Source organism: Zootermopsis nevadensis, unplaced genomic scaffold, assembly GCF_977971745.1.
Source record: "Zootermopsis nevadensis isolate Lab colony 2312 unplaced genomic scaffold, Znev_1.0 Znev_ptg000012l, whole genome shotgun sequence".
In the NCBI taxonomy this organism is placed as follows: Eukaryota; Metazoa; Arthropoda; class Insecta; order Blattodea; family Termopsidae; genus Zootermopsis; species Zootermopsis nevadensis.
The window spans coordinates 9,621,477-9,641,710 of NW_028259144.1; the positions used below are offsets into that span (position 1 = coordinate 9,621,477).

The 20,234-nt window shown below is 39.4% G+C and overlaps 1 protein-coding gene across 3 annotated transcripts in view; it reads left to right on the forward strand.

Moving 5' to 3' along the window:
- The window catches only part of Trap1 (TNF receptor associated protein 1), a 53,459-nt gene that overhangs the window by 25,793 nt on the left and 7,432 nt on the right, over positions 1-20,234 (forward strand). For all 3 annotated transcript variants that reach the window (XR_015534936.1, XM_087347876.1, XM_087347875.1), the window contains exons 6-13: positions 7,565-7,734; positions 9,166-9,275; positions 11,279-11,352; positions 11,581-11,743; positions 13,014-13,127; positions 14,143-14,212; positions 16,183-16,330; positions 17,698-17,825. Coding sequence is in view for 2 of the 3 variants with exons in the window: in XM_087347876.1 (XP_087204002.1) it covers positions 7,565-7,734; positions 9,166-9,275; positions 11,279-11,352; positions 11,581-11,743; positions 13,014-13,127; positions 14,143-14,212; positions 16,183-16,330; positions 17,698-17,825 (977 nt within the window). In the remaining variant the exon portion in view is untranslated. The remainder of the gene's footprint in view (positions 1-7,564; positions 7,735-9,165; positions 9,276-11,278; positions 11,353-11,580; positions 11,744-13,013; positions 13,128-14,142; positions 14,213-16,182; positions 16,331-17,697; positions 17,826-20,234) is intronic.

Genomic DNA, 20,234 nt, shown 5'->3' on the forward strand with positions numbered 1-20,234 from the left:
CGAAAAGTCCTCTTGGAATGGCGCTGGAGGATGGTGGTGCCCCCCCCCCCCCCCCCAAGGAATGTTCACTGTCGTTCCTTAAGCTCTGGGGCTTACTCCCGGGCTTCTTGTTCGATTGGTACTAGAGGATAATGTGGACAAAGCGTGAAGCTAACCACTGACCTCGATCTAGTGTCAAAGTAACAGTGATTAGAATGTAATCTCAGCTCAGGTTAAAGAGAGCTTTGAGTTTTAATTTAACACGTGTTATTAGATAATTTTTTTACGCCGTGCTGGCTCGGCAACTTTTACGACACGCCAGAGAAGCGGATCAGTAGCTACTTCAATCCGCTTAAAGCTTTTCTACATTGCTGTACGTGCTTGACGACCGATTTCCAGGAGAGGTGTGCATTTTAGGCGCATTCGTAACTAAATGTTGCGAAAAGTCGCCTATGAAGTTTGTCATGCATGTCACCCCGTCAATAACCGCTTGACTGATTTTCATGAAATTTGGTATTTCAGAGTGTTATAAAAGTGTGACCAGACGTAGACATTTACGTCCAAGCCATGGAGCAATATCGGACGCTTTGCACGAAGACCTGAATTCTTTTCTCCTCGTAGATACGGTTGGGTAGGGAATCCCCGCTTGGGGGATAGTTGGACAAACTTAGTTACCATGGTTGATGTAGTTGTTATCGAAACGTTGATTACCAGTGGAATCATTTATGAAGACACAATGCCCATGCAAAGATTATTGACTGCAGGCAACATTTTTTCTCAAAGTGTTTAGACCGACTGTGAGGTTCGCCAGGCTTGTTATTGGAGCCATTTACTCGCGCGCACTGCGTAGACTAGAAGCTGGTCTCGTATTATTTCGTGGTTGAGGTCTGTTTACAGTCCACAGACCAGGAGAAAATCCCTGCTAGGAATTCAACATACGCGCATGCGCAAGATATCGCGGTGAGTGACGACGCATTCTAAAAGCATTCTTTCCACAACCACTGAACGAACAACAGACGACAGGCTTTCATGTGTTCTAATGGGTACAGCTTTAAGATTACCTCACGGTGGCACAGTGATTTAATCTACAATATTATCGCAACACCCGCAGGTGCACTCAGTACACGCTACTATTAACTGCTTGATGTTTTCAGTCTTTGTTGTAGCGTAAAACTCTGACGTATCACACTTCCCACCAATAGCAGCCCTCTAGTTCACTTGATAGTAAAGATTCCCCCTGCACCGCACCAGAAACGACATTCCCCCCGCAGGGCTTTTATCCTGGTCTGTGGACAGTAGTGTCCCCTAACTTTGCCCCCACTACGTGTTTCCTAGTCGCAGAGGTGTAAGTTTATTTACGTCAGACCTTGGTCACAATGAAAACGGATACGACTGAGCTGGTCTGACATCTCTCAGCCAGTTCCGACCGAACTCCTACAGAGCAGTTAGTGAGGAAACAAACGGTTTGTTTCACATCCAACCAGTCAGTTAGTTGGTTAGTTTGCTATTGAGTTAACAGACTTGTGCCAATTCTGGTTGACAGACCGCAGCGGTTTAGTGGTTAACGTGCTGTCGTGTTATTCTGTATGTTCCTCGTGTTTCGAAACTATCAGAAAATGACAACCATTCACCTGAAGACAGGAGTACAGATAAATTGCGAAACTTTGTGACCTATATAATACTCATGATTATGATGGATCAACCGTTGTTACAAACCTTAAGGGAATCATTGTTTTGTCGATGTACTTGCTGCTTCTGTTAATTAGAGTTAATTAATGTGTTCCGGTTGCAGCCGACACACTACGCATTACTTCCACACAATCGATTGTGTTGGGATCACAATCGAGTGTTAGGTAATGTCTCGTTGAGTTTAATCAAGGTAATGAATAAATGGGTTGGGCGCTAATAATGGTTGGCTCAAGGTCAGTTTTTATTACTCAGTTTTGATGAAACTGTATCTCTTGGGTAGTGTTCACGGCCTTCGTGCTGCTACCTGGTAATAGTCATGCGATTCTTTAAAGGAAAACATTGCTTGAATTATTTGCCGCGATAACATTGTGTTACGCCTTGATAAGGTTCGCAAGATCGACTTCAGTTAGCTGCTGTTTCAAACATGGTATATGTATTTTGCACGTATAATTTCTCCATGATGTAATTTTGTAATGCAGGCATACCTCGTTTTATAGCGCTTCGCAGATATTGCGTTTTTGTTACAAATTGAAGGTTTGTGGCAACCCTGCGTCGAGCAAGTCTATCGGCGCCATTTTTCTAACAGCATGTGCTCACTTCGTGTCTCTGTGTCACATTTTGGTAATTCTCGCATTGTTTTTTAGACATAATGCTATTGCACACTTAATAGACTACAGTGTAGTGTAAACATAACTTTTATATACACTGGAAAACCAAAAAATTCGTGTGACTCGCTTTATTGCTGTGGTCTGCAACCGAACCCGCAATATCTCCGAGGTATGCCTGTACTTCCTAATTAAATGAACTACAACGGAGTTGCGTGGCACTGCAAGTTCTTTCTTGGAATTCGGAAGCAGCAGGTGTTTTCAGGAGCTTTGAGAATGTCCCCGCCCAACATCACAAGATGGAAACATGACTCATTCCTAGTAAATCCATTTCTCGTGTAGGAACAACGAAGGAACAAGCTTGTAACCGAGAAATATGTTACTAGATTTCCTATTGGCCCAAGGCCAGGGTTCGGCCAGAAACGCCGACCGTTCATTTAAGAACTTGGACAATCCTGCTACCATTCTCTCGCTTCCTCCGACCACCCGCGCCAGATCTGCGATTCCCTCGATCGGAGACTGTGGAGGGAATGCGGTGAGACAGAGAAAGTGGGAGCAGTGGAAGAATGTAGTTGGGAAATGAAGACGCTATTTCCTCAGTGGACTTTAGTTATGCTATAAAAGTTTTCGCTTAGTTTTCGTCCGTCAAAAAGATATTCGAAGCTGTTAGCATGTTGGTACACAGTGATCAATGAAAGTTATTTTTAATCATAGACCAACAAGCATCGTTTTCGAACACAAGGCTCTAATTTATGATTTAAGCCCTTATGCTTTGTTGATTTTACGATGTACCTTGAAAGATCTTTGCATTCGCTCGTTGCTGTTGATGGTGTCCTGTCCTTAATATGGGCACCCCAGGGGGGGGAATGTTTTTGGCATATCACGTGACCGAGCTCTGCATTGGCAGCGTGTTAAGAGAAAAATTTGTTTACACTTTCATGCCCCAGTCACTGATGGGGTTGCAGGATTTTGGGACATGTTTTTATTAACATCAGTAAGAAGTAAATATTTTAATTGTCGATCGCATATACAGTCAGACTCGGTTACGTAATCTATTAAACGCAGTAGCCAAGGTGTCGCTGTAACAAAGTTCGTCTGTATTATATAAAATTATCTTAAATAACTTGGTATCTAACAGTGTGAAGATGGGACGCAGAACAAATTTAAATTCACGATTCGAGCTAGTTAAATGGTTACTGGTAAGAGGTAAGAAAAAAAACAGATTCAAACCCGGGACGATCCCATAACATTAGCACGTTGTCCCCCCTGGGTTGCCACGCCCCATGCGTCAATATACGCGGTACAAAATGAAAACTTTTAAAATATATCAGAAACTAAGGTCCGGTGAACAAAATAGTGAGACAGTTGTCAATTTTACGTCTGCATTCCATTGATCCCATTTCAGTTGAATTCCATGACCTAAGTTTTAACAGCAGTACTAATATGGCGAACTTGTCTTTGTGGCCTTGAACGTTTGTCGTAATAGAGCTTTAAGAAATTTAAACTTCTAGTGAGGATAATTGAAATTGACAAGATGGAGAATCTCAAATCTAAAAGTTTCTGACGATGGTGCGTTATTTGAATAAAAAGTTTTTTGATGTTTTCCATCGTCTAATAAAATTGAACGACGTTTCGGAGATGGGAGTCTGTCTCCGTCTTCAGGTAACCTACTCTGTTGGGCCCAATCGATAGAGATAGGGGTAATAATAATAATATAGTAAGGAATGTGAGGTGATAGGGTCATGATCTGTTTCAATACGAATATCAAGAAAGAGCCCGAAAAGTCATTCTGGCAATTGAAATTCGACAACGGAGCTCCGTGAATACGGAGTAGAACTGCGAACCATCGCGTGCGTTAAACCGCCTGCCTGCCACTCCTCTTCCTGCGTGGCCGTCTCCTTATCCCTCGTTTGCCCTTTTGTGGCCTGGCTTATCACATTCCTGTTCGTCTCTGTCCATTCCCCCGCCTGTATTTCACTAGCGTCCGTTTTTCAACAGCGGGTTATCCATCTGTCCGTTGGCATTATCTGGCAAGACGTCGTCGGCCATTCCCACCCTTTTTGTTTCCCTCGAGTTGATAATCAGCCAATAGTGAACGAGCATGTGGGCAAAGTGATTACAAAAACTGGCCGGCACAAGCAAGACGCGTTCTCGTGTTTTTTATGTGAGCGTTGAACCAATCAGCCGAGATCGGATGTCGTGTGGGGCTGGTACAGTACCAGGGCAATTGTGTTATAGCATGGGCTAAGTGGGACCCTGTGTGCAGAGACCGAAGAAAGACGACGTGACATCCAGAATATAAGCCCGTCTTCGTATCACTCGTTTGTAGATTGATTCTCTGGCAAGTCGATTGTTTATTAGGGCGAGTATCGATTATAAACAACCAAATATTGGTTGGATGGTGAGTGGGTTTGTTAATTGTTTGGTTCGTTGGGTGGGTTGTTGGTTTGTTGATCTGTTTGTTACTTTATTTTTTTGCGGTGTCAATGCTGACGGCCCTTTTAAGTTGGAGTAAGTTATTGCCTGTTGTTTTGCATGGGTGCGAAACATGGTCTCTCACTCAGAGGGAGGAACACAGATTGGTGTTTGAGAATAAGGTGTTGAGGAGGATATTTGGGCGTAGGAGAGAAGACGATGGGGCTTGGAAAAAACTGCATAATGATGAGCTTAAAAATCTGCACTCCTCCCCCAATATTGCCAGGTGATTAAGTCGAGAAGAATGAGAAGGGCAGGGCATGTAGCGCGCATGGATGGGACAAGAGGTGTGCACCGGAAGCCTGAGGGGAAGAGACCGCGGGGGTTGAAACTGTCGAGGTAATTTGTTGTATATTTGGGATGGAATACGAACGTTTGATAGAATCCGATTATTTAAATTATGCGAAGGCAACCCGGGCAGAAATGACGAGTCCAAAAGACGTGTATTTATGTTGACAGAATGTATGACATTTAAGAATTCCACTTTCGGTATGAATTTTTGTTTATCGCTAAGTTTTCAGAATAAAAGTAGCAGACAGAGTAAAAAGAATGTGTCCTCTATCTTTTCTTTTTGAATGAACATTCTTCATACTTATTTTGGAACACTTTTTTCTGTCGCATGTCAGTAGTTTACATTTGTATCTGTCGTGACGGCTTGTGGTTACGCCTTCTTCAACTTTATTGTCATTGACATTTGCTTTCGTTTACGAATTATCTGCAGGAGGGACCACAGCTGACCAACATAAACTTATTTTAGCCTCTTACCGGGATGTTACCTACAAGCGAAACACTTTTACCACAGTTATTGCCTATTTATGTGCTTGTCAGACGCGTACATTAAAGTATAAAACCGTTTTAGCGATATTTTGTGACTAATGTCTTCAAGAGTGTGTATTTATATAAAAACTGGGAAGGTAATCGGTTAAATTTTGGAGGTTATAGGTCGTTTCATGATAATGCTGACGGTGTGTGGTTCGGTAACTGTAGGAGACGAGGCATTTGCTGTTCAACGGCGTACTCAGACGTAAAATAGGGTTTTCTCTCACGGATATGTAATTACATGTGACGAGGATAATGTAAAATGTGCATTTACCGTACTGTTTAAGAATGGAGACTTTTTGTCGTGTCATTGACGTTTTTCCTGATTTTTGTGAGACATTGTAGTTCAAATTTGTATGCTGCATAGTTTCTTTGCAAAACAAGACGGGATTCAATTTTATGATGCTGTGTTGCATGTGTTCAGTCTATCGTGCCCAAAGGTTATATCAGAAGAGTGGCTCTGAAAGAATATTACGTAATATATTTTGTCATTTCACAAGGTTCTGTTATTTTCATATGATTTGAGAAAATGTATTTGCAGGGCTTTCACAGCCTGGCAAAAATACATTAATTATAGTTTATTTAATTAAACTTACAGTTATTTTGCATGTCATTTTATCAGAACGTATAAAATATCCAGAAATATTTTTTTTAAAAAAATTGTTGTTCCCTATTTGTCACTTTCTCCGGTTTCATATTATTGTACAGTGCCTCGATTGCTGTTAAATCGATACGTTTCATCAAGACGACATAAATCGCTGCTGTCCAAACCGCTCGTGTGCAAACGAGTTTCAAGGTATACTTTTAAACTTGTGCCCATATCTGTGTAAACGATGTAATAGGGTGTCACCTCTTCCTGCCTCATCCTCGCCAGTTAGTTCACCGTACATAACAACCCTTTCTTCTCATTTTACGCCTCATAACCGCTGCAGCTGAAACAGTCGAGTAGCGTTAATAAAGAAACCAGAGTTTAAACATAGTCATGGTTGGAGTCACACTAGACTTCCCTAGGCAGCGAGCGATTTGTCGCCTGTAAAGCTTGTATCCCGGTTCAGATAACACCCTCGTTTGCTCACTGTCCATCACGCCTCCCCCCTCCAATTCCCTTCCGCATCGGCCGCAGGGTCATAAATTCGCCCGCATGTCAAAGTGATCCCCCTAGATCCTTTCTCTGGGGTGCAGTGATTGGCGTCCATAAGCCCCGTCATCAGCCTACGTCACAATGACCATTTAGCACTGACAGTGGACCGACATGTTCGGCGATGATAAATGCAGGTACATCGCGGTACAGTGCAGACGCAGTAAAAATGGACATTGAACCGGTTTTTGCCACCTCCATAGGTTCACAATCTGTTTCCATAAGAATTATGATTTTTTTTCGTTAAACATGGACAGTGAGCTTAGACTTAGCCCCTCCTTAACTGGAGGAGAGTCTTGTCTGTCAGAAAAGGTGTGCTTATCTACAAGCAGCCACGTCCGGAAGCTACAGGCGTTGCAGTCCGAGTGACTTCGCATTGTGGCTAACGCACGTTGGTAAGTTAGTAATAGGCAAATTCACGAGATTTGGAGACTCCATTCTTCATTGACCATATCCGAGTCTTGCCTGATAGTTTGCTGATTCGGCAACTTGGAAGGCACTTGTGCCTACCAAGGGCAGCCATCTAATGGTAACGAGGGTGATCCGAAGCTCAGCAGGTGTCCCGAAAAGGAAGGTCAGATCGGCGCAACGAGTGGTACCAAACTACTCGGCTATCATAACTGAATTTTTCCGTGTTTTTATCAGTTGTAAAGGATGTGCCCAGATATCCATCCAACTAAAGTTCGTTTTGTAAAGGACGAGCTAACTGATGGTGTCACGTCCCACCAGTAGCCTCTTGTCAAAACATGTCAAGGCGACGAAAATTCTCGTAGCGCAAGCACACCCCCCCTTGTAGGTCCCACTTACCATTCTCTCTGACGAGAACTCTTGAGTAATTAGTAATCCATTTTGATTTCAGGCTTTCATGGAGCAACTGAAGAAAAATACGGGTTCCACTGAAGATCCGTCATCCATCATCGGACAGTTTGGAGTAGGTTTCTACTCAAGTTTTATGGTTGCAGACAAGGTTGAGGTGTTCACACAATCCAGCCTCAAGGACAGTCCGGGCTACAGGTGGAGCTCTGATGGGTAAGGCTCGGCTTTGAATCATATCTTGTGGCAGAAAGTAACCTTATTTATGTCTTCCTGCCTTGTCAGTGTAGGTTCTGTGACAGAATTAGATAAAAGGAGTATAAGGAGAAGAAGAGATTAATTAAAATGTGTTGCTTTCAGGTTCACGTGGTTTTTTTTTGTCTCTTTTTCGTTTTGTAAAGAGTCCTAATGATTATCAATTATGGATACTGGAGATTGTTTCGTATAAGAGAGTCATTTGTCTTTTTGAGGTGATTTAACTTGTGGTTTTAAATGATAATTATTTCATATTTGTTTTGTGGTTTATTTAATTACTGTAAATTGTCAAGTATAAAGTTAATTTCCTTGTAGAGTCTAATAATAAGATAATTGTGTGATGAACAAGAAAGGTGGATAATTAGGGTAAGATTCCTGTGAAAACTGACAGACAGAAAACTTCAATCATCATAACAAAGAAGTGCCCCACTTTTTAGTATTTTCATTCAATGAATACAAAGTTTGGTGTATCAGCAAAATTTCAGTTTGTTGCTTGAATGAATCGTGATTTTAATTGTTACCATATGATGTCATCACTGCAGCTACTTTCTTATATCATAGCTTTTCTGATGTAACACAAATAAGTAGCATAAAGAGTATGTATATACAGTTTTTAAAAAAAATAATTCCACATTTGTTTGAGTCACAAATTTGTTTTAGGTAATATATCGAGGATAATTCAAAGTTTGATTATTTTTATCAGTGGGATAAAATAATTTTCTAATTGAAAGAAAATATTTAGTTCAGCTCTGCTCAAAATAAAAAGAGACACTTAATTTGACAAGAACAAATTAATTTTTTATAGAGAAACTAACCGGTAACACTTTCGAGTCCTTTTTTTTGACTCCCATGGATCATTTAACTGATGAAGAATATTAATCATGTTCCACAGATCTCATTCATTTCAACATTATTCATCATTACCTTTTATAATCAATCTACCCTGCTGGCATTTGTGCAATATGAGCCGGGATAGCTCGGTCAGTATAGTGACTGGCTACGGGCTGGACGATTGGGGTTTGATCCCCGACGCGGACAGAGGATGTTCCTCTAGCCTCTACATCCAGACTGGCTCTGACCACTCACCCCCATCTAGTGCCTAGGTCAAGAATGAGTAGGAGTTATACCGTCTCTCCCCCCAAGCGACAACATGGTGTGTAGTGGGACTGCTTTATTAATCATGCCATAGGCAGGGCAGATTCTGATTGCACTGGGCCTTATTTGGGCTGGAATAAAAGAAGGTAAGGCTTAGGTGGGGTATGGGTAACATATTTAAAGATAAAATTCAGTCAGGGTCCAAAGGTCTTCAAGCAAAAAAATTTTAACCCATGCTGACTTCTAAGTCATGGTAAACGTATAATGAAATGTTTCTTGTATTGTTGTTGATCTCAGAACAGGAACATACGAGATTCAAGAAGCAGAAGGTGTACAGCCTGGAACAAAGATTGTCCTGCATTTGAAACAAGAGAGTCGAGAGTTTAGTGATGAAGACACGGTCAGTGGTATGTTTTTAAACAGTTTTCACAATTTCCTGAAGTGTCAGAATTTGCAAATAAAATAAATACATTATTATCTGATATTATTATCTTGGGTTCGATTCCCGGCGGTGCCTGAATTTATAACTTGTGTTGGGCAAGGCTGTGGTCTAGGCAACACGGAGTTTTCCTCCGGGGGCTTCCCCGGTTTCTCCGTGGCATCCCAACAATTACTCCATTCACACACAGAAGAAGGCAATGGCAAACCACTTCTGGATAATCTGCCAAGAACGTATATGAACAGGTCCCAGTCCGAGAAAAGGATGGAAGGACCCTGTTCATATGGACCTGTCTTCAGACAGAACACTAAATAATAATAATAATGACAAAAACACCAAAAATATCATGTACCAGATATCAGAAACTTGTTATACATAGGAATTCTGAAAATGAAAATTGCATAAATAAAGAACTAATTTTCTGTCAGGGGGTTGATCTCTGAGAAAATAAATATTTATGTTATATCTAATGTTATGTTAAAATTTTAAGTCACACGATCTTTCTTGTTCTCTGTGACACCATCACCTCCAGTGTTGCCTGTTATTAATCATGCAACTGGGTTAAAATTATAATCGTAAAACAGAGTGAAGGGTGGTTCATACTCTTTGGTAACTGTACATGAATTTGGACTGTAATATTTAATATTACCTTTATAACTAAACTACTTTAATATGGTGTGTCACTAAATAACAAATTCTGGGAAGCAGAATTCCTTCAACATCAGTAGTCACTTAACTAGTCAAGAAATTAGATGCATAATTATGGAATGTGATGGCTTATTCTGTGTTAATAAAAGCATGCTGCTGATCCCAGTTCTGACTCAGGTGAATCCAGTCCAAATTTTCCTACACCGTTGTTTTCTTTTAATGTTACTCTCCCATCTTTACCGAGATATTCCAAATGGTTTCTTTGTTTCCAAATATTTTGTACTCATTTCTCATCTGTCCCATGTATTCTACATGTTCCACCCATTTCATCCTCCAAGCATGGTGTGTTAACTAGATTATGCCTTTTAGGCAGTCTTAATATGTGTGTTAAGATGCATCTTCTAGTGGCACACCATGCAAGCAAAGAACACCTTATGAACATGCCTGTCTTGTATAGTCTGGTATTGTATTATCAAAGCATTGATGATGGAGGCAGCAAGGACCTCTGAAACATTTGTAGACTTCTACAATACAACCTGGAAGACAGCCATCTTCATACTTCCTGCTGTGAGAATTTAAAATCTACAAAGAATGCCTTATGGGCTCATTCTTTCTGTCTCCTGCCTTTCAGTTGAGATTCTGCTGCCATCTCTGAGTGGCCATGTGAACTATTCTTTCCATGTAAAATAACTAGAATGGTTGAATGGATTTTCATTAAATTTGATGTTGAGGTTATGCCATTGGAGACCAGCCCAGACTTGTACTTTTTTATTTTGTTACAATATGTATATCCAAAGTGATGGATGCTCAAAGTTTTGAGGTGTTTTGTAACCATATGATGATGTTATTTACCCATGAACCTCTTTGATAATGACATCTTGGAAATGACATTTAAAAATTTTGGAACAGATTTTTATTTAATTTTGAATGGGCATTATGCTTATTTTAGGCTGTCCTGTGCTTGGTCTATATTAATTTTCTACAATCGGTAACACTGACATGATGGATGCTCAAACTTGTTTGGTGGGACAATGAAGTCGCAATGCCGTTTTCTATCAGTTGTTATGACAACTAATTGTGCTGTCATTTATCACTGACAATATGAACTGTTCATGCTGTAATCTGTCAATGTCTGTATGAACTATGTGTCCTATGTCAGTAGGGATACAAATTATTTTATATTGCATCCATTGAAAGAGACCTAAAGAAATTTGAAATTTTACACACTTTTGAATCTTGTTTCTTATTAATTCATATATTTAATTGAAATTAATGTAATAAAATATAGCAAATCATTGCTTTTACTTAATTTCTTGTTTAAAGGTATAATAAAGAAGTACAGCAACTTTGTTGGAAGTCCTATCTTTCTCAATGGCAAGCGAGCAAATACAATACAGGTTAGTGGCCAATTTCATTTTACAAGTTCTGCTTTTTTGGTAGTGTCAAAATAAGTAAGTAGCTTTGGTCATTGTGTATGGGGATGGAAATTTGGGGAGAATAAAACTATTGAAATTATTCTTAATTTGCAAAGATAAGAAAATCAATAATTTGAATTAAAGTTGTTACTTCTAACCTTTTGTGTTATTAATTCTTGATGGCTAATTCATCAGTATATACTCTTTCAGCCCCTTTGGCTAATGGATGCAAAAGATGTGACTCCTGAAATGCATAATGAGTTCTATAGATTTGTTGGCACATCATATGACAAGCCCCGGTTCATTCTGCACTACAAGACTGATGCCCCATTGACTTTACGAGCGCTACTCTACTTCCCAGAAGGGAAACCAGGTAAGCGGTATATGTACTTCACACACAGACAATTCAGAATCATGATGAGAAGGCTCGTAACAATTTTTAATAACACAAAATGAATCAATATGTAGAATTTGTTTCACTTTAAATGTTTCTTTGTGCTTTTATGAGGAAATCACAGTGACGAGATTCAGAACTTACGTCGTTCACCTCAAATTGTTATAGTACTTTTTATAGTTACTGTGTCTCTGTGAAACTGCAGACACTAATAGGGCTTATGGTCCATGTCCCAGATGAATCATGCATGAATTTGGAGCTTTGATCAAACATATACTGATGGGGGAAAACTGGAGGTCTCTGAGAAAAACATGTCTCATTGCCACTTTGTCCACCACAAATCCCGCAAAGACTGATTTGAGGGCAAACCCAATCCTCCTCCGTAAGAACGTCACAACTAACTGCTTGTGCTTTTGCATGGCTGTTAGGGTGATTAAATAAATATGAGATGGGTAGAACATGTAGTATGCACGGGAAATGCCTGCACATTTTTTTATAAAATCTTTTGGGGAAGAAACCATTTTGGAGGCCTGGGGATCAATAAGATAGATCTTAGAAGAAGTGAGCATAGGAATGTGGATTGGATTCATGTGGCTCAGCGTATAGGTGGTGGACACTTGTGAACATGCTAATGATTTACTGGGTTCTATAAAAGCAGTGGATTTGTTTAATTAGCTGAGTAATTGTCAGATTTTCAACAAGACTATAATATGGGGTAAGTCAAGTTAACATTTTAAGATCAGTAGCTGGAAACTTTCGATGTAACTTTTCATACGTATGATCAGAAGTTTTCATGGCGACAGTATAATGAATTCTTCTTGGGATATCAGCCATGTCAGGTGGTCTGATGTAGAAAACACCAAAGTTTCAAGAACCATCTAGAGGGTACTTCAGATGGAGATGGTTCTTGAAACGTTGGTTTTTGCTCCATTAAACCACCTGACATGGCTGGTAACCTGAGAAGAATTTATTATAAGTTTTCATCTGTTAATTGATGACTGGCTAGAATGTTATAATATGGTACTGACTGTATAATTTTATGTGTAATTTGCATCATGCAAGCCCCTGAGTTTCTGCATCATACAAAACAATGTAATTAATATTTTATGGTGTGTCATCAACTAAGGCTGAATTTTCAGCTGTAATTGAATGTTTAATGTCAAAATTGTAATATATTTCATGTTTATTATATAACTGGCAAGATATTACACAAAGGATGTTCAAATACTGTGAACTGTTTTTCCTGTAGGTTTATTTGAAGTAAATTCTGACGCTGGGGTGGGGGTAGCTCTCTACAGTCGCAGAGTGCTTATCAAGAACAAGACAGATAATATCCTGCCTAAATTTCTGCGCTTTGTCAAAGGTAAGATCTGTGTTTCTTTTTATTTTATACGACCCGTTCTTCAGTGCCTGAGTATCTGCAGGTCCCAACTTTCGTTGGCTCTGATCTATAGACAGTTGGTAGGACTCCTTGGACGAGTGATCGGCCAGTCACAAGGCCCACAGGACAGTACAACACAGAAATACACAGACAAACATCCATGTCTTGAGTTTGATTCGAACCGACGATCCCAGTGACCAAGTGGCACAAGGCCCAAGTCTCAGATCACGTGGCCACTGATACTGCAAGTTCTATATATATATCTAAAAAAATAAACACTGCTTGGTATTTAATTAGGAATATGTACAGTATTTTTATAACTTGAATTTTCTGTTACTTTTCTTCAACATGGAAGACCACTTTTGAGAGGTATGTATTTGCCACGCGTTTTAGGGTTTGTTTCAAGGCATCTTACTTTTTGTGGCACATTTTTATTAACTTAATAATAAATTGGTTTGCATAACTTTGGCTTCTAAGGATGAGCTGAGTCAAATGTTGAAAATATTCTGAAGTTTCAATAGACTTGCAGTTGTCATATTTAGGGTGAATGTATGTTGGCTGGGAATTTTAGGAAGTCCAATATAAATCAGACGGTTGTAGGTGGTGAGTGGAATTTGTTGGCTTCTTGAAATGATCAACTAATTATTCTGAAGATGGCAACAACAGTATTTTACAAAACATCAGAAAACCTTCAACATTTAATATGGCTCATCCCTGAAAGATGTAGTTTTAAATTGAACTCCAGTCATGAAAATTTCAAGACAAAAATAATTTTTTTTCATGAGATTATACTTTGAAATTAACTTAATTGGTGATTAATCGATTAATAGTAAACAGGGAATAGATTACAAGTATTAGTCAGGTGATAGTCATAATAAAAATGCGTTGTTGGAGACAAGACAGGTGGACATGACCTGGGCTTAAATTTGGTCTTCTCTGCTTGTCTATAATATCATTTTGTCATGTAACGGAAACATTAAAGCTTGTTATATTGCAGGTGTAGTGGACTCAGAAGACATTCCCTTGAACTTGAGCCGCGAGCTGCTACAAAACAGTGCCCTCATCAGGTTTGTGGCTGCTAACACATGAGATGATTTATGCAAGTATTTTCTTGAAGTCTGTTGGATTGAAATTCTGAAATGGCTTATTTATTATGAGTCCTATGAGTATGTATTCTGGTTTACCAAGAAAAAGTTACTTTTGTGTTTTGAATCAAATTGACTCCTTTTCTGTTATCTTATGAATACGAGGTGCAATCGGAAAGTTTCAAGACTGTGTCAATAGCGGGCGAACCGGATGTGGTACGAGCTTCTGCCGCTAGGGGGTGCGGCCTACATTCATAGTGAATCAGTGTGCCAGCCGGCATCATCGAATTAGCATTTGTTTCTTAGTTACGGGCGTTTTGGTAGTGCATTACACTGACCCTCCTGCGATTTCGGAATGGCGTGTGCATCAAATTTTGCCAAAGACTCGCCAAAACGGCTACGGAAACCTATGAAATGCTAAAGCAAGCATTTGGGGAGTCCGCAATGGGTCGTGCACAAACTTTTGTGTGGCATTCACGTTTTAAAAATGGCCGAACCTCTGTCGATGATGACGAGCGTTCTGGACGACCATCTTCGAGCACAACGGCCGAAAATGTTACGAAGATTCGGCAGGCCATTCACGAAGATCGACGTCGTATCATCAACGACTTGTGCGACATTGTTGGGATAGGCTATGGGACCTGTCAGCTGATTCTAAAGGAAGAACTCCACATGCGACGCATGATGACAACGCGCCAGCGCACACCGCCCTCAAAGTTCAGCAGTTTTTGGCCTCAAACACCACGGCCGTCATCCCGCACCCTCCTTATTCGCCGTGTGACTTCTTCCTCTTCCCAAAGATGAAAATTCAGCTAAAGGGAAGGAGATTTGAGACGATAGAAGAGATTCAGGCAGAATCGCAGATGGTGCTTGACAGGCTGACAATGAAAGATTTCCAGGGATGCTTCCAGGCTTGGCAGCGGCGCTGGGATCGTTGTGTTCACTCCCAGGGGAACTACTTCGAGGGTGATGGATGAATTTAATACCTGAGATAAGTGTACGGCTTTTTTATAGGCGCAGTCTTGAAACTTTCCGATCGCACCTCGTACATATTTTTGTTTACTAAAAAAAGTTGCCAAAATTTTATGAATATATAGTCTCTTTCACCAACGCTTTCTAGAATAGCTCTAACCCTAACACACTGTTGAATGAGGAAACCAATTTCACAAATTTTAACTTTTAAAAAACTTTTGAATCACACCATGGGCACTTGCATGGATGACGGTATGTAGTTATTATGTATCTTAAAGAGGTCTGCATTAAGGTATGTTTGGCGCTTCCAGTTTAAAAGTATTGGTATTTTTACATGTTTATTTTAGTGTATTTATGCCAATAACTTTAGCCTCACATGAACTAGGCAGGACTTCAAATATGACTAATCATATACAATTGAGATTTGCTATGCAGAATCATCAGACCATATACAATTTTTCATCTGGTTTAAGCAGTACATAACGTTTTTTTTGGAATGAAGCTTTATAACAGGTTAAAGTGGAATTTGATCTTGAATAAATTGAATAATTTAACACTATTGATTTGTATGATTTGAGGTTTTCACAGCAGTGAGTATGAAGATTTCTGTTTTCTAGGTTGTTGCGCTGTGTAGTGATGAATTCATCGCCCTGATGACGGAGGCAGTATGACCTCTGAAACGTTGGTTAACATCGACCAGACTACACAGCGCAACAACCCAGAAGACAGAAATCAACTATTGACTTGCTTTTAAAAGGATAAATTTAGATAAATAGAATTAATTCATTTTCTTGCTTTATATTTGAACACTATGTGTTCAGTGGGAACCAAAATACAGTGATGTGTGTGTCTGTGCTAAACTTGATCCTGCTGTTCATGTTGTTGCCTTGCATAGAAACTTACAAGATGATCTTTTATTTTTTGATCACCCCTTTCCATCTGTTTCCATCATCAGTTTTACTGTACATCTGGATTTACAGGAAGTTGCAGACAGTACTAATGAATCGAATTTTGCGTTTTCTTCATGATAAGTCCACCAAGGATGCTGGAGAATATGACTTATTCTACAAGGATTATGGCATATTCCTCAAGGAGGGAATTGCGACTGCCTATAATCAGCTGGAGAAGGCAAGTCATACTTTTATACTTATAAGGTATTCTCTGTGCAAAGTGAAGGTGAAATGGCGTTTATTTAGTTGGGGTACATGAGTGTTGTGGCCGAATTTCAGCAGCACACCCAGTAAATGGATTTTGATAGAAATTTCACTTACACCGACTGAAACCAAAGAGCGTGTCACCTGCTAGTGTACTTTAAGGTTCTTATAAAATTATCTGTTTTCTTGTCTACACATAAGTAGAAGAAATATTTTGAATATAATAAAATGTGATAAATCATAAACGTTTAAGTTTAACCATTTTATGTAAGTACAACTGTGCATTAAGGTTTTATTTTCAGGCTTTTCATCTGATTGTTGTGTTGTTTAATTAACATGAAGTAGAAGAGCATTTGCAGTGGTCTGTGGTGTTGGGTAACCATTCTGAAGGCTTAACATTTTTCGCTCAGACACACATTCATCTATTCATTCATACTCTTATTAGTTCACTCATTCACAGACTCAGTCACTGAGTTAACTTTAACCCAGTGGTAACTAAATGTACCACTTGGATTAACAACCAATAATGCTGTAGTTTGTATTTGTGTGTTTCATATGATACTTGGTATAAACAGCGATTGTTTGCTTAAACAGCATTAACCAGTTGATCTTTGTAATGTGAAGAGTTGTGTTTTCTTTGTGGTACATACTAAATTGTTAAATATTATTTAGATAAGCTTTATCTTCAAACAGGTAAGAGATGTACAAAGCAGGATGGAACAACGGTGACAAGTCTGACTTGAATTCAGGAACAATGAGGCAGGGATGGCATTTGCTTTCTCTCTAACCAAGCATGACGTCTGTTTGGAGTCTAAGGATTAAAGTAAATTAGTCATACCCAGCAATACTTGTTTGGAAGAGTGGCATATACCAGGTTTTTTCAGAATATCACAAAGAGATCAAAATAAATAGGTTAATTTTAATTTGTCCCTTAGTTTTTAAAGGATGATGAAGGCAGTAAACATCTCTGAAACATTAATCTATTTGTACTTGACTACAGGGCGAAACATCCCATAAGAAAGCCATCTTCATGTTCATCGCTGTGAGAACCTTAGGTCTCAACACTTCCACTACATCCAAAATGATCGCATTCCTCATTTCTTCCTTCGTGTGTCACTCCACTTCTAAGTTTTATAATGTTTGAATACTTGCTGTGATGACTGAAAACAGCTAATGCTATGCATAACAGATTACTGTCACTTAGAATATAACTTTTATTTGCTGTAGTTTCACATTCTGCAGGACATGCAACATGATAAATGTATAGGTACATTCGTAGTCTATGGAAGTTTCTTTTTCCAGAGCAAGGAATTGTTTTCAACTGGATAATGCTGATTGCAGGAGGAAATAGCCAAACTGTTGAGATTTGAGTCTTCACGATGTGCAGAGGGAGAGAAAGTGACCCTACCTCAGTACTGCAGTCGGCTTACAGCAGGCCAGAAGGACATTTTCTACCTTGCTGCTCCGAGGTATGTTTAATGCCTCATTGTTGCGAAATATCTTTAAATTAATTTACTGAGAAATGTTTTTCGGTTTATTTGTGTGAAGAAGAATATGTAAATTATGCAGAGTATGTTGCTAGCACACTAAACACAGCCAGTCATCACACTGAACATGGGAAGGGGAGGAAAAAGTTAAGTACTGCCAACATAATGGCATGATTTTCAGGCCAAGGAGGTATTTTAATTTTCCCAGATTCTTAATTTCATACTCACTGGACAGTTGTTTCTTTACTCAAAGAATGGTATCATCATCTTCATCTCCAGCAAGGATGAAATTGATGAAAGACTCTTGGGCTACAAGCCACCTGACACGGCTTGTAACCCGAGAGTCTTTCATCAACTTCAGTTGCCGCGAAAGTTTCACTTTGTACATAAGGATTAAGTTATCCATGTAAAGTATTATATACATTTTAATCCTTTCAGTCAATTTTCTGCGTAGACAACAGTCAGCTTCTAGCCTCAGAAAACCCTTTTTCTTCATATGCCTATTGAATCATTCCCACATTTTGAGGATTAAGTAAGATTTCAAACATTCGTGGTATATGAATATTATAAATCCTCTTGGGTCATCAGCCTTTGTCAGTGTTGAGTCAAAAACAAACATTTCAGATGCCAGCTTTGTCTACGTCATTAGGGTTAGTATGAGGAATAACCAAAATTTTCTGATGTATGTATACACATATATGAGTCCATCCTGGTGGCACTTGATTCTTATTGATGCATTTTGTGATCAGAGGGTGGAATAAACTTGTATGGTCCCTCCTCTCCCTTTAGATATGGTGCTGTGTCACTTAACCCTGCACCATCCTCTGTATGTCGCCCAGCACTTACCTGTGCTATTTCTTCCTGCCATCTTGTAACCCATCACTCCCAACACCATTAGATGGTAAAATGGTCACTGCAGTGAGTTTTTCTCTTTCTATTGTCTTGTTTTGATACAGAGCTCTGTTGAAGTCTGCTCCACTGTACCTGTTCCATCTGAATGCCACCTTAAATGCTGAATTTCTACTTTGAGATTTTTTTGTCACGTGTAGTTTGGGTAAATATTTATCTGAGTCATTCTTCATCAAGAATGGTCTAAAACAAGGAGATGCTTTGTTTCCCTTGCTCTTTAACTTTGCGCTAGAATACGCCATCAGGAAGGTCCAAGGTAGGCAGGAGGGTTTGCAATTGAATGGGACACATCAGCTATTGGCATATGCTGATGATGTTAATTTATTGGGGGACGATATGAATACAATAAAGAGGAACGCAGAAGTTTTACTAGAGGTTAGTAGACAGGTGGGGCTAGAAGTAAATTCAGAAAAAACTAAGTACACGTTAGTGTCTCGTCAGCAGACAAGTGGGCAAAATTATATTAGGGTCGCTAATAAATCCTTTGAAAGGGTTACAAAGATCAAATATCTGGGAACAACAATAACAAATCAAAATGATATTCATGAGGAGGTTAAGAGGAGACTAAATTCCGGAAATGCTTCCTACATCTCAGTTCAAAATATTTTGTCTTCCTGTCTGATTTCTAAGAACCTGAAAATTAAAGTATACAAAACAATAATTTTGCCTGTTATTTTGTATGGGTGTGAAACATGGTCTCTCACTCTGAGGGAGGAACACAGATTGCTGGTGTTTGAGAATAAAGTGTTGAGGAGGATATTTGAGCCTAAGAGGGAAGACAATGGGGCGTGGAGGAAACTGCATAATGATGAGCTTAAAAATCTGCACTCCTCCCCCAGTATTGTCAGGTGATTAAGTCGAGAAGAATGAGATGGGCGGAGCATGTAGCGCGCATGGATGGGACAAGAGGTGTGCACCGGGTATTGGTCGGGAAGCGTGAGGGAAAAGACTGCTGGGGAGACTTAGACGTAGATGGGAGGATAATCTAAGGCGGGATCTGTGGGAGATAGGAGTTGAAGGAGACTGGATTTTGTTGGCCCAGGACAGGGTCCGTTGGAGGGCTTTGGTTAATTCGGTGATGAACCTTTGGGTTCGGTAAGCCATCTAGTTAGTTAGTTAGTAGTTTGGGCCTGGTTTATAAGGGTTGTGTAGGGTGATGGTGTGACTTTGCATGAAGATATAAATTTTTATGCTAGATTTCCTATACACATTTTGCTGTAAGTGGTCTGATATTTACTATTTTTTCACTTCTTATAGATCATACTCATTCTTTGGCAGCTTCACTCTGATTGGTTTCCTTCAAGTTTACTTAATACTTGCACTTATTGAAATAGAAGAAAATAATGATTGATAGGAAAGTGAAGAGAAAGTAGTCTCAGCATTCATTTACTAATATGTTACAGTTGATATTGTCAAATGATCTCAGTGAGTGAAAATGGTTATCCTGTGATATGTCATAATATTGTCTGCATTTCAATCACT